The sequence below is a fragment of the Enoplosus armatus genome, chromosome 17 (assembly GCF_043641665.1).
Source record: "Enoplosus armatus isolate fEnoArm2 chromosome 17, fEnoArm2.hap1, whole genome shotgun sequence".
Lineage (NCBI taxonomy): Eukaryota > Metazoa > Chordata > Actinopteri > Centrarchiformes > Enoplosidae > Enoplosus > Enoplosus armatus.
In genome coordinates, this window is record NC_092196.1 from 22,065,894 (window position 1) to 22,079,350 (window position 13,457).

Consider the following 13,457-nt stretch of genomic DNA (forward strand, 5'->3'; position numbering starts at 1 on the left):
ATCAACAGGAGGCGTGGCTTCACAGTACAGAAGCCGGGCTACAAGGTGCAATTGGCTTCTGGAGAGAGTCGACATTTAGCCACCGTCAGGTAGGTCTCCACCTATAAAAACAAACGTCATCATCATTACGTCATCATTACATCATCATCATCATCATCATCTTCATCATCATTACATCATACCCCTCCTCTTCCTCACCTTGTGCATGTCTTTCTTGAAACAGGCCAGCAGTTCGTACGTTCGTCTCAGTGACTCATCGGCCCCTAGACTTTGATAATAAGGGGCCAGCTGCAGGGTGGAGCTGTCAGGGAAAATCTCTGTTCCGTCCTGATTTGCCTGCAGGATTAGGTGGTTACTCACACAGGTAGTCTGGTTGGTTAGATTAAATTAGTGTGTATGGTATGATTTATGTGTGTTTGTTCTCACCCTGATCAGGAGTAGGATTCCCGTCTTCAGTTCCGACAGTTTGGGGTAAATCTGGTTCCTCGGAGCAGAACCTCCAGACAGAGAACGACTGGGAAACTCCCAAGACTCAATCAATCGATATGAGATAGACAACAGCTTCAGAACCTAGAACCAATCAAATGATAGGAGATAGACAGCAGTGTCAGAACCTAGAACCAATCAAATGAAAGGAGATAGGCAGCAGCGTCAGAACCTAGAACCAATCAAACGATAGGAGATAGACAGCAGCGTCAGAACCTAGAACCAATCAAACTATATGAGATAGACAGCAGCTTCAGAACCTTGAACCAATCAAACGACAGGAGATAGACAGCAGCGTCAGAACCTAGAACCAATCAAACGATGGGAGATAGAACCAGACATGTTGTGTCTCCAGCTTCTTATTTTCTGTTTATGCTAATTGAGTTCCTGCAGTGACGAGGACCATATGGAAACATTAAACAGGCTCCAACAGAATTTGATTCATTTATTTTCTGAATTAGTAATACAATTGTTGTCTGACACACAGAGGTAGAATAAGAGAAATACATGTATGTGACACCTGTACTGCATGTTTATCTAAAAATAACATAATGTGAAATGAAACTTTAGCAAGATTTTGTTATAAACTGGAGGCTGTGAATTTAGAATTGGAGGAGGCTCAGATGAATGTAAAGTTGGTCTGAAGTGTCTGTGATGAAAAATACTACTGCTACTGACAGAAATATAATAGCTTATAGGGCTATATTACTCTTTTAGTGGGAGGAGGTTCAGATTGAATTACATTTTATTTGATTAAAGAAATGAGAAAGTTATTCAAAAAAGGACTTGATGCTCCCTGTCAGGCTTCAATGTCTGATCATCAGGTAAAAACAACACTTGTGGAACATCAGTCAGCTACTGTACTGAACTAATAATCTGGTCAAGACTGATGCAAATATGAATACATGAATAAACTGTAATAATATATAACAATATATATAACAGTATTGTGTAATATTTTGTAGTATTGTGTATTGTACTCTCACAGAGCTGCGTTGCGTCTCGTGCTTGTCGATGGGGCTGATGATGTAATCAGAGTTGCAGAAATCCTGCAGGAAGATTTTGTTGAGTTGACGCTGTTCCTCCGTCTGCAGAGAGCTCTCCTAACAGACACAAATACACACAATGATACACACAAATACACACAGAAAAACACAGTATACACACAGTATTTTAATTATTATTTAACGCTTGCTGCCATAGACTCACAAAGTCGGAGAAGAGTCTCTGAGCGAGCAGGTGGAGGTGTTGAACTCTGCTGATAGCGATGGAGAACAGACGCTGGCTGTCTGTGATTGGTTGAGAGGAGACACCAAGAGACACCACCGACAGAAGGAGGACGACTGAGAGACAGACAGTTAAGAGTCAGATGACAGACAGGTGAAGGTTCAGACTCACCAGTTCAGGTAACAAACACTTTACTATCATTAATGTTCAGTTTACTATAATTAATTTGAATTAATCAAAATTCACTAAAGTTGTTTTAATAAAGTCTTTATTGGTTCAAACTGTTGCTCTGCTGCTTTGAACTTGCTGATCACAGTACACCACAGTGCAGTGTGACATCACTTAAGTCTTTCAGCACACAGAGCTCAGTGCTTTTGTCACGAGAAATCAACAATAAAAATAATAGGAACGTCAGATAAAATGACATGAGATAGACTAATATATACTATGAAAAATAAATAAAAATAATAAACCCACTAATCTTCATGTCTTACCTCTGTCCATGGCTGGTCTGGGATCAATTTTGGTTCAGGTTCTGGTTCACTTCTGATTAATCTGATCTGAATTCAGTTGTTCAGTGCGTTCTGATGTTTTCAGCTCAGAGTTTTGTGGTTTTATAGCAGAAACTTGATGATTAAATTCATCAACAGAAACATGAAACCAACAAACAACCAGAGTGTTTGTGTGTGTGTGTGTGTGTGTTTTGACCTCTATTTAACATATTAATAGAGCATTAAAAAACTGACTGTTGACAGTTGAAGTGATTTTGGGGTGAAAGTAAGATGAAGGAAACTGATTTCGATGTTTATATAATAAAACATTTTAAAAAAATGGCAAAATAAAGTAACAATAATGAAGTGTTGTTTGGTCTTTTTAAAGATAATTTTCTGCAGATTTCCCTGAAAATAAATTCTAAAACGTCCAGCGGGTACTCCCTGAAGACTTCACACATTCATACAGGTCAGCAAGAGGTCCACAGCAGATTAAAGGATGTGTGTAAAATAAAAAACATTTCCTTTTGCATTGTGAGGTTACCATACCAAGAAATCTGGCAAGAGGTTAAAATGGAGTCAATGAAGGATGTGTAAAATAAAGCCATCAGTGTCTTGTCCACATTAAAAAAGTTCCAGATGTGTTGAGGTCATGGTTCAAGTTCTTGTCGATCACTGTTCTCAGGTACTTGTACTTGTAGCACTCAACCGTCTAACAAGTGAGATCTTAATTATAGTAATTAATGAGGAAGGATGAGTGGGAGGTTTTGGTTTTGTTAACATTTCACTTCAGGAAATGGTTGTTGCACCACTCTACAAAGACCTTCACAACTGGCCCAGGATCAATGTCACCATCCTGAAGCAGACTGATTAAAACAGGGTCATCTGCGAACTTCAAGAGATGCCTGTCATCAAGCCTGTGGATGACAACCGCTAAGACGAGACCACTACTGTTTGACGCTATTGCCGCATGCACAGAAACACACACACACACACACACATATATATATATATATATATATATATATATATACATATTCATACGGTATACTGTACGGCATATGGCAGCTATTCAGATATTTACTCCCTGCGTCAGCGTCATCTGCGGGTTCCAGATAGGCTTTAGGAAGTCAGGCGACGTCCACATCAGAAGCAGGTTGGGGTCGATGGATGAATGGATCCAACACAGGACTCTCTCTCTATGGGACACTAATGTTTGAGTCCTGTGTGAATCTTATTTAACCCAAACCATGATCTTTTCCAAAACCTGACTAAAGACTTTCTAGCAGCATTTCTAAGTGTATTAGATTTTGTAGGAATAATCTGAATTTTTATTTTTAATATTTCTCTCTGAAATGTAGTGGAGCAAAAGCACAAAGTAGCAGAAAATGAAAATACTCAAGTAAAGTACAAGTACCTCAAAATTGTACCAGTGCTTGAGTAAATATACTGACTTTCCATCTCAGCCAGTTACAACATTTAAATGTTGCTTACTCAATAGTCAATCAATCAGATTTTATAAAATGATAATGTGATTTGAATAAAAAATCTGAATCTGAAAAGTAGCCTGTAACTAAATAAATGTTGTGGAGTAAAGAGTAAATGTGCTTAGTTACAGTTCTGGAGCTTTTGACATGTCACCTGATCTTCATCAGCAGATGGATTTTTTCATTGAGATGGAGCTGTAGATTTAGAAGAAGTTTGTTCTTCTTCTCCACGTTGAACTTCAGCTGCTGTAAATGTTTCTGACTGATCAATAAAAATCAATTCAACACTAAAATATCAGTTCATTCTGACACAATTCTGCAATAAAGTTTGGGACATCATCACTGTGTTGATGCAGCGTGTTACCTCATAACAATAATTTAATGATTTGAGCTTCATGCAACATGTTTCAGCAGATTTTTATTTATTATTTTACATTATGAACATGAATAGAAACCAATGGATGTGATCCAATAAAATATATGTATAAAACTCTTTTCAGTACAGCTGCAGAATTGTGGGATAAACAGAAATCCATCTGAATAAATGATTCTGAAGACGTCTCTTTGAGGAACAATGTGAATTTTAAAGTTGATGTTCTGTGTTTTAGTAGATTTACAGGAAGTAAAACCTTGCTGATGTAAAAATGTTAGATCTACTTTTAGAAAACAGAGTCAGATGTTTTAGTCCTGGGAGATCTGAATTTATTCACAGCTGTCACTGATCTGAGGTCAGACATTTAACAGTTACATCACACAGGAAACTGAATTTATTCAACTCTCCATGACAGCGATACGACCAGAGAGGCATCAGCTCAGACACATGAGACAACAAACAGCAATAAGAGGTTTATCTCACTGACCTCGTTAGCCAACCAACTGCTCGTTAAACTGGTGGTTAACAAACTGCTCATGGACAAATAGCTGGTTAAACAGCTGGTTAACAAACAGCTAGTTAACAAACTGCTCATTAACAAATAGCTGGTTAAACAGCTGGTTAACAAACAGCTTGTTAACAAACTGCTGGTTAACAAACAGCTGGTTAACAAATTGCTGGTTAATAAACAGCTCGTTAACAATATTTATCACAAAATAAAGTACTTAGTTTCAGTCCTGAAATCAAGCACAAACAGTGATAAGTCTTTCTATCAACAGATGTTTTAGTGTTTGACAGTCAGGAAGGAGATGTGGAGGTAGACAATCTCGCAAATCCCACAAGAACGCCAACTGTACTGATCTTGTACCAAAACAAACATGGATGTTGTTACGGCCTCATGCAAGTAGATTATGTACATGTAATACATTTGTAGGTGGTAATGTGTGAATTAGGATCTCTGCATCAGGACAGAAAAGACCTCTGTTGGTAGATTCTTGATTGTGGAACTTTGAGAGATCACACAGTTGTAGAGAGTTACTGTTACTTGATCAAACTGTTGTCTATATCTAGCAGGGTCAATGCTTTATCAGAATTTAGGAGCAGGAAATTACATCATCCAGGAATCACAGCAGATAAACATGCCTCTAATTTGAGCATAATCATCTGCCTTTACAGATACATACAGCTGAGTGTCATCAGCGTAGCAGCGTTTATTCCAAAACTGCATATAATTTGTCCAAGAGGTGAAATATACAGGGTTAGAGGGAGAGAAAGAGAAAAGCAGAGGGCCATAAATAGAGCCCTGAGGTACGCCCTGTGCGTGTTGTATATTAGTTGTATTTGTGGTGTAATAAGATGTATGATGACGCTGGTGTATTACATGACGTGTGTGTTATAGTATATAGAGATAGAGATAAAGCTGTTGTTATTGTATATTAACAGTGTGTGTATGTGTTGTGATGTTTGAATGGCTCTGACCTTCTCGCTGACACACTTTATCTCTTAAATATTCACTGTGCAGAAACAAACTCATTCATCTTAACAAACCTCCATCATCTCGTTGCCATGGTGATAATGACACACACACACACACACACACACACACACACACACAGTGAACAGCTCACCTGTGCAGGTGAAGCTTCCCTCTACTGACACTGGGCCTCATGTAAGAACCAATCATAGGAACAGATTGTACATGATGATGATGATGATGATAATACACATCATTCCTGAACAAACTTGGTCCTCTCGGTCAAATCAAATATGCTGCTGAATCAGAATTAAAATCAGAATCAGAAGGTGTTCCTGTACGTGACCACCAAAGAGTCAAGCCCCCACTCACTCAGAATAGAGCTTGTTGATTCTGTTGGTGCCACCCTGCTGCCCTGACACATCACAGCAAAGAAGACAGCACTGGCTACCACAGACTGCTAGAACATCCTCAGCACTGTACTGTAGACATTTAAAGCGGAGTCGGCTCTGGCTCGTTTTGTACACAGCATCAGTGTTCTTGGCCCAGTCCAGCTTGTTGTCCAGGTATAGTCCAGCTTGTGGTCCAGGTGTAGTCCCAGGTACTTCAGCCTGCTAAAGTCCACTTTAACTTTACCCCCATCCTTAAATCCAACAAAGATCAGTTAAACTGCTGGTGTAATCTGCCACTCTCCCTTGCAGGCCGCATAGCCAGGAAGGTCAAGGATGCTTGACTAAATATTGACTTTGGGTTGAATAATTTTCCTTCTGGGCCTTTAGGAGAAAATTCAATTTCTCTTTATTAATATTTGTAAGCTTAAAATCACTCAAATATAAATGGTAAATGGCTGCATTATACAGCAGTTTTATCCATGCAAGGAGCTGGAGGAGCCACGTGTTATTGACATATTTTCATTACATTTTAATCACTAGAACATCTTGCAGGTTAAGGGGGTTGAATAATTTTGATAGCAACTGTCAGTATTTAGATGTATTATTTATTTTATTGAAGCGTTTGAGGAAGAAATCACCTTCTATGTTTAAAGACTTTTAATGTCACAGAGAGGTTTTAGACTGAGAGAAGAAGAAGATGATGCAAAGAATCAGGCAGGCAGAGAATATGTATTTAAGAAAAGATGGAACTTAGTCTTAGTCTCCATGACTGACCTTGACCATTTGTAAAGTTGGTGGTTTGACCCTTTAATATAAAGACATTTTTAAAATTATACAGTTCAGTGGAAAGACATTTGAAAAAAATATTCTTCATGTCTGCTGCTTCATTTTGGATTTCTGCTCTGTGTTGATGTGTATTATTTGATACTAATCATAAAAGTAGTCTTTTCATAAAATGATATGCAGTACAAAGTTGCTACGTATGCAGTGTTCCAGGTAAACAACTAGCAGATGTTGGGGCCACATACAGATAAGATTTATTATTGTTTGGACGTGGTCTTCCTTGGGATGTGGGAGTTATGCGATAGAGGTCAAGGTCAGGTATGTGAAAGGTCATTCTGAGAGGTCTCTTTTCCTGGCCCCTAGATGGGAAACATAAGTTTACAGACTCATGTGTTATAGTAGGACCCCATGTATGCCTAAAGGTATAAAAGACGAGCTCGAACAGTGTTCGAGGCAGCAGCACTGATTCGGCTACGGGTGCTGTACAGGTCTAGATGCGCATGCCTGTTGATCCTGATCTTTGATGCAAATAAACAATATTATGTGAAAAGTCAGTATCAGCGGAGTTTCCTTCCATCATCGGATCATCGCCTACATCTGGGGAATGAAGAAGAAATTAACAACAGTGTCACAGAATGTCAGTCAGAGGAGGTCCAACAGAGGGCGACAGCAGCACACAGACTGAGTAAAGTAATCACAGAAGAGACTCTTATGTTTTCTATTCACTATAGTTTACAGTGAACATGTTTCTGATGAAGACCCATCAGAATAAAACTCCGCTGAGATTCTACTGACAGAAACTACAACCAGCTGTTGACAAATCAATAAACAACACGAAAAAATATTTCATGTTTGACCTGATGACCATCCAACAAAAAACATGTTTCACTAAATTCAAATAGATTTGATCTGATTTTAAATATCAAAAATGTGCTTGAGTTTTTATAGGTATGTTGATATTCTTTTACTTACAATTTAAGTTTTTGTTAATTTGGTACATTTTTATTTTGTACTCTTATTTTTTCTTAGTATTTCACTTTGTCTGCTGTAAAACTAAATAAAATACTATTCACAAAAATGTTTTCAGTGGGATTTCTTTTAATAATTTATGGAACCTCAACATGGACCTCAGTGTTCAGAAATGATTTCCTCTGAAACACGCGATGATTGAAACTAGAAACTCAGTGTGTGTTTAGTGTGTGTGTTTAGTGTGTGTGTGATGTAACCCTCAGTAATGTTACTTCTGTTGGCAGCTGTTACTCTTCTTGTCTTTCTCTTTGAACTTTGGCCATTTAGATCTCAACAGACAACAGCTGCTGCTGCTCTGCCACTGAGCCAGGAGGGAAGTGGAACCGTCCACTCTGAGCCGGGCAGGAAGTGGAACCGTCACCTCTGAGCCAGGTAGGAAGTGGAACCGTCTGCTCTGAGCCAGACATGAAGTGGAAGCATCCCCTTTACTTTACACTTAATCTCGCATAGCCAGATCCATTCCACACTTTGGAGAAAGGTCTGACTCAACCCATCGTTGTGCTGGGATAGGTGAGAAAATGCTTTAGCTTGTCTGTTTTTCTTTAAACCAATCAACCCAACCGGTCAAAGCAGATGACAGCCCACCTAGAGTCCGGTTCTGCTCAAGGTTTCTGCCTCTTAAAAGGAAGTTTTTCCTTGCCACTGTCACCTAAGTGCTTGCTCATGGTGGGAACTGTTGGGTGTGTTAGTAGTATAAATAGTATAAATTACATAAAATAGTGTCTGAGGGGAACTTGTTATAGTGGAACATTTGCATGTGGGGAGGCAAGCCCTGGCATTAAAATGGTTAAATCCCTGCTAAAGAAGATACAATAAAAAAGTAAACAATGTATGTAGACAAACTTTCACTACAGTAACGTGCAGTTAGCGGAAGGGGATGAGAATGGCGACTGAAATAGTCGCCAGACATCGACTGAGTCAGACCACTTTATACTTAATTACACTTTATAGTTTAATCCCAGTGTTTCGTCAGAAGCTTTAGATAATTAAGAAGTTTGAGTGTCTCTGCCATCCTGTTGGTGAAGTGAAAACAATCCATTGACAACATGTATGATGCTTGTGCCTCCTCAATCTGCACGTATCACTGGTTTTTATTTTATACATTCTTATCATTTATTTTCCTCCCACAGTATCTTTAGCTGTCAGCCTTTATTGGATTACAGGTCAGGTTTTATATCAACGAGCTGAATCAGAACATTGATTGCAGACGAGGATGCTCTACAGAAGAGACAGAGCTTTGAGGTCTAAAGATCTATAGGTGTTAGCAGGTACAGGTGTAAAGGTACGCAGGTGTACAGATATAAAAGTGTACAGGTGTAGACATGTAAATGTATAAAAGTATAAACGTCAGGTGAGCCTGAAGAACTTTAATCACTTTGTTGCACTGCAGGTCACATCCGTCATTCATCACCCTCAAACATTTAAAGTCGACCATTCAGCAGGCTGATGACTCTGACACTCATCCACCAATCACATGAAGCGATGGTTTCTTAGCAACACAAGTCACAGTTTGACAAACGTAATTTGAGTGAACTCTTTAAAGCAACAAAAGGAGAAAAAAACACAACTGATGTTCCAGCTGAACAAAGATTTCTGCACAGATTAATACTGAAATATTATAATAATACCGACACCATACTTCATACAAAAATACATGAAATACTATAGACATTAAGAAAGTAGATCAAGAAAGAAAGAACGGAGGATCTGCTCAGTGGAGAAGGGAGAGCTGCAGGTAAAACCAATCATTAACGACACATTTTTAGTTAGTTTACTTTTTAAGTGCATCCTTGGACACATTTCATCTGCCTATGTTTTACTAATAAATTTTTTTTTACAAACATTTATTTCCATTTTGTTGAATGTTGCTAATGAGCTCAGTTGTCAGCTTAACTTATTATTTGGAACTAGTAGTCATTGATTTATAGACTATAAACTATAAATCTATCACAGTCACAACCACAGCTGTAGCTACCACTGAAGTCTGGACCTCGCTAACTATTCACCATAGAATGCTCTTCAGGTGTTTTTTTGTAAATGAAAGATTTTTGTAGCCTCAGTAACATCATTATGAGTTCTTCTGTGTACATTAAGTTATGTTACAGCTGTAAAAGAAGCAAATAAAAGAGAGCGAGTCCAAATCCCTCTGGATCTCCCAGTAAAGATGTTCAGCTTTCTGCAAGGATGCATATAAGCATTATAATTAGTAGTCATGGTAACCAACCACAATGAAACTTATGTTATTTCACAGATAAAACCAGGGTTCACTGTTAAGTTGATCTGAAAACTTTTTATGGAGGAGGAAGAGGCCACCACAGCTGAGAGTCAAGCACCACCAGCCGAGGAGGATAGTGGCGCAGAGCTGAACGGACGTCTGATCATACAGTAAGTGCTAAAGTGTCAGTGTTTTGTTACTAATATGGCAACTTTACAGTGTGCCTTGGAAGGCAACGGGCCCAATGCATTCTGGTTGTACTAGGTTTTCTACCTTTTGAGCAAAAGAGAATACCACAGCCTGTTTCCCCTGGTCATGTATTACCAATTTAAAAATATTTGTGTCTTTCTACTCCAGTTATAAAAAGACCATACCCCTTTAACTGTGACAATTTTTTGTCTGGAGTTAAGCATATTATAGTATATGATATGTATATATATGTAGTTAAGCATATCATATTATACATATTAACAAATTCTGATAGTTAAATCCAAGTGTATGACTCACATCAGGACCAGTGTGGTAACAACATGGTAATGGTAATAATACGAATTAAACAAAAGTACTGAAGTATTTTCTTCAGCTCTGGTGGCAATGGTCATCCCTGAAACATTCTTGAATCTCCCTGAACTTTAAGTCTTCTTGACTCTTCTTAAATGTTATCTTTAACCAGATCTCATCTGTTCAGACACTGCCCTCTCATTGGCTGTCTGCTCTGTCTATGACCACCGAAGCTCTTGTGAATGACGTGCGTTTGTTTGCTGGTTTTTATCAGCCTACTAGAAACTAACTTCTTCCAACAAACCAGAGCAAAAAAACAAAAACCCTGGCTTGTTTCATAATCAAAGACAGGTTTCTGTCTGATTGTGTAATGGCTCAGCAGAGGGTCCAAACGCAGGCAGGCAGATTAAAACAGGCAAACGTATTCAAAAGGGCTAAAAAGGCTAAGCAGTGCAGAAGTCCGATGGTCAGACACAGGATCATGCAGGCCAGGTCAGGCAGGCTGAACAGATGGCTGGAAAGGTAAGGCAGAAGCAAAACAGACAATCTCGCAAAGAGTGAATGGAAATGGACTGGTATATACAGTGGGGCAAAAAAGTCAGCCACCAATTGTGCAAGTTCTCCCACTTAAAAAGATGAGAGAGGCCTGTAATTTTCATCATAGGTACACTTCAACTATGAGAGACAGAATGGGGGGAAAGAATCCAGGAAATCACATTGTAGGATTTTTAATGAATTAATTGGTAAATTCCTCTGTAAAATAAGTATTTGGTCACCTACAAACAAGCAAGATTTCTGGCTCTCACAGACCTGTAACTTCTTCTTTAAGAGGCTCCTCTGTCCTCCACTCGTTACCTGTATTAATGGCACCTGTTTGAACTTTTTATCAGTATAAAAGACACCTGTCCACAACCTCAAACAGTCAGACTCCAAACTCCACTATGGCCAAGACCAAAGAGCTGTCAAAAGACACCAGAAACAAAATTGTAGACCTGCACCAGGCTGGGAAGACTGAATCTGCAATAGGTAAGCAGCTTGGTGTGAAGAAATCAACTATGGGAGCAATTATTAGAAAATGGAAGACATACAAGACCACTGATAATCTCCCTCGATCTGGGGCTCCACGCAAGATCTCACCCCGTGGGGTCAAAATGATCACGAGAACGGTGAGCAAAAATCCCAGAACCACACGGGGGGACCTAGTGAATGACCTGCAGAGAGCTGGGACCAAAGTAACAAAGGCTACCATCAGTAACACACTACGCCGCCAGGGACTCAAATCCTGCAGTGCCAGAGGTGTCCCCCTGCTTAAGCCAGTACATGTCCAGGCCCGTCTGAAGTTTGCTAGAGAGCATTTGGATGATCCAGAAGAGGATTGGGAGAATGTCATATGGTCAGATGAAACCAAAATAGAACTTTTTGGTAAAAACTCAACTTGTCATGTTTGGAGGAGAAAGAATGCTGAGTTGCATCCAAAGAACACCATACCTACTGTGAAGCATGGGGGTGGAAACATCATGCTTTGGGGCTGTTTTTCTGCAAAGGGACCAGGACGACTGATCCGTGTAAAGGAAAGAATGAATGGGGCCATGTATCGTGAGATTTTGAGTGAAAACCTCCCTCCATCAGCAAGGGCATTGAAGATGAAACGTGGCTGGGTCTTTCAGCATGACAATGATCCCAAAGACAGGATCGTGGCTTCGTAAGAAGCATTTCAAGGTCCTGGAGTGGCCTAGCCAGTCTCCAGATCTCAACCCCATAGAAAATCTTTGGAGGGAGTTGAAAGTCCATGTTGCCCAGCGACAGCCCCCAAACATCACTGCTCTAGAGGGGATCTGCATGGAGGAATGGGCCAAAATACCAGCAACAGTGTGCGAAAACCTTGTGAAGACTTACAGAAAACGTTTGACCTCTGTCATTGCCAACAAAGGGTATATAACAAAGTATTGAGATTAACTTTTGTTATTGACCAAATACTTATTTTCCACCATAATTTGCAAATAAATTCTTTAAAAATCAGACAATGTGATTCTGGATTTTTTTTTTCTCATTATGTCTCTCATAGTTGAGGTATACCTATGATGAAAATTGGAGACCTCTCATCTTTTAAGTGGGAGAACTTGCACAATTGGTGGCTGACTAAATACTTTTTTGCCCCACTGTATACTGCAGGGCTGATGGGAAAAGTGGCATCAGGTATGCAGGTAGGTGGGGGAAGTCTGGTGATGGGGAATGGTGGGAAAAGGGGGGGGGGGGTCACTGCATGGCAGAGGGACCTCAAATGATAGGAGAGTAAGTATATGGCAGGAAAACAAAGCAGACATGAGAATGTACGATTTAGAGTTGGCTGGCTGGCAGACTGTTTAAATAAAGAGTTTAATTATTGTGTGAGCAGGTTAATTTCTCTTAAAGTGTCAGAATTGACCACTGAATAACGTCATGTGATTGGTCATCTCAGGTGGCTTCTGAAGAAGTTAAAGAACACCATGGGCCAGGCAAAGCTAAACATCTGGGAACAGGTAAGAATCACCTGGTCTGGGACTAATACAATCACAGATTATTGATAACATAATAATAAATGTTATATAAATGCTACTAATAACCTGGATAAGTAGTTAAATTGTGTTTGTCTGTAATGTTTAATATCACATACAGTGTCTCAGCCTGGACGAAGACTGAGCTCTGTTAGAAGAATAAAAACGCCCCGAACATCTCAGCACGGACAGAAAATGAATACGCAGTAATATAACATTTTCATGTGCAAAGCCAGAAGAGGAGCACAGAATCAACAGACACAGTTTAAGAAAACTTCATCGATGGTTGAGGATCTGCAGCGTTTGCTCATCAAACTGACACACTTTAACTTGGGTCGTCTCTGCTGAGTCTTTACAGAAGCTGAAGCTAACAGAGAGATCAGTCCACTGCTCCTCCGACAAGAAACACTCCACAGGTGATTTCACACAGTGCAGAGGAAGGTGGGAAGAAACAGGAGAAAAATT

The 13,457-nt window shown here is 39.5% G+C and overlaps 1 protein-coding gene across 1 annotated transcript; it reads right to left on the reverse strand.

The window, feature by feature from the left end:
* Positions 1–38: 38 nt before the first annotated feature.
* On the reverse strand, positions 39–2,217 carry gh1 (growth hormone 1). Its single transcript, XM_070922816.1, has 6 exons — positions 2,208–2,217; positions 1,696–1,829; positions 1,473–1,589; positions 427–570; positions 199–336; positions 39–101 (listed from the first exon to the last, which is right to left on the reverse strand). The coding sequence occupies exons 1-6, from the start codon at positions 2,215–2,217 to the stop codon at positions 39–41; spliced, it is 606 nt and encodes a 201-aa protein (XP_070778917.1).
* Between the last annotated feature and the right edge of the window lie 11,240 nt (positions 2,218–13,457).

Coding starts and splice junctions, on each gene's coding strand:
- gh1 (XM_070922816.1), bottom strand. Junction 1,590..1,695: donor AGAGACTCTTCTCCGACTTT/GTGAGTCTATGG, acceptor TGTGTCTGTTAG/GAGAGCTCTCTGCAGACGGA. Junction 102..198: donor TCAAGAAAGACATGCACAAG/GTGAGGAAGAGG, acceptor TTGTTTTTATAG/GTGGAGACCTACCTGACGGT.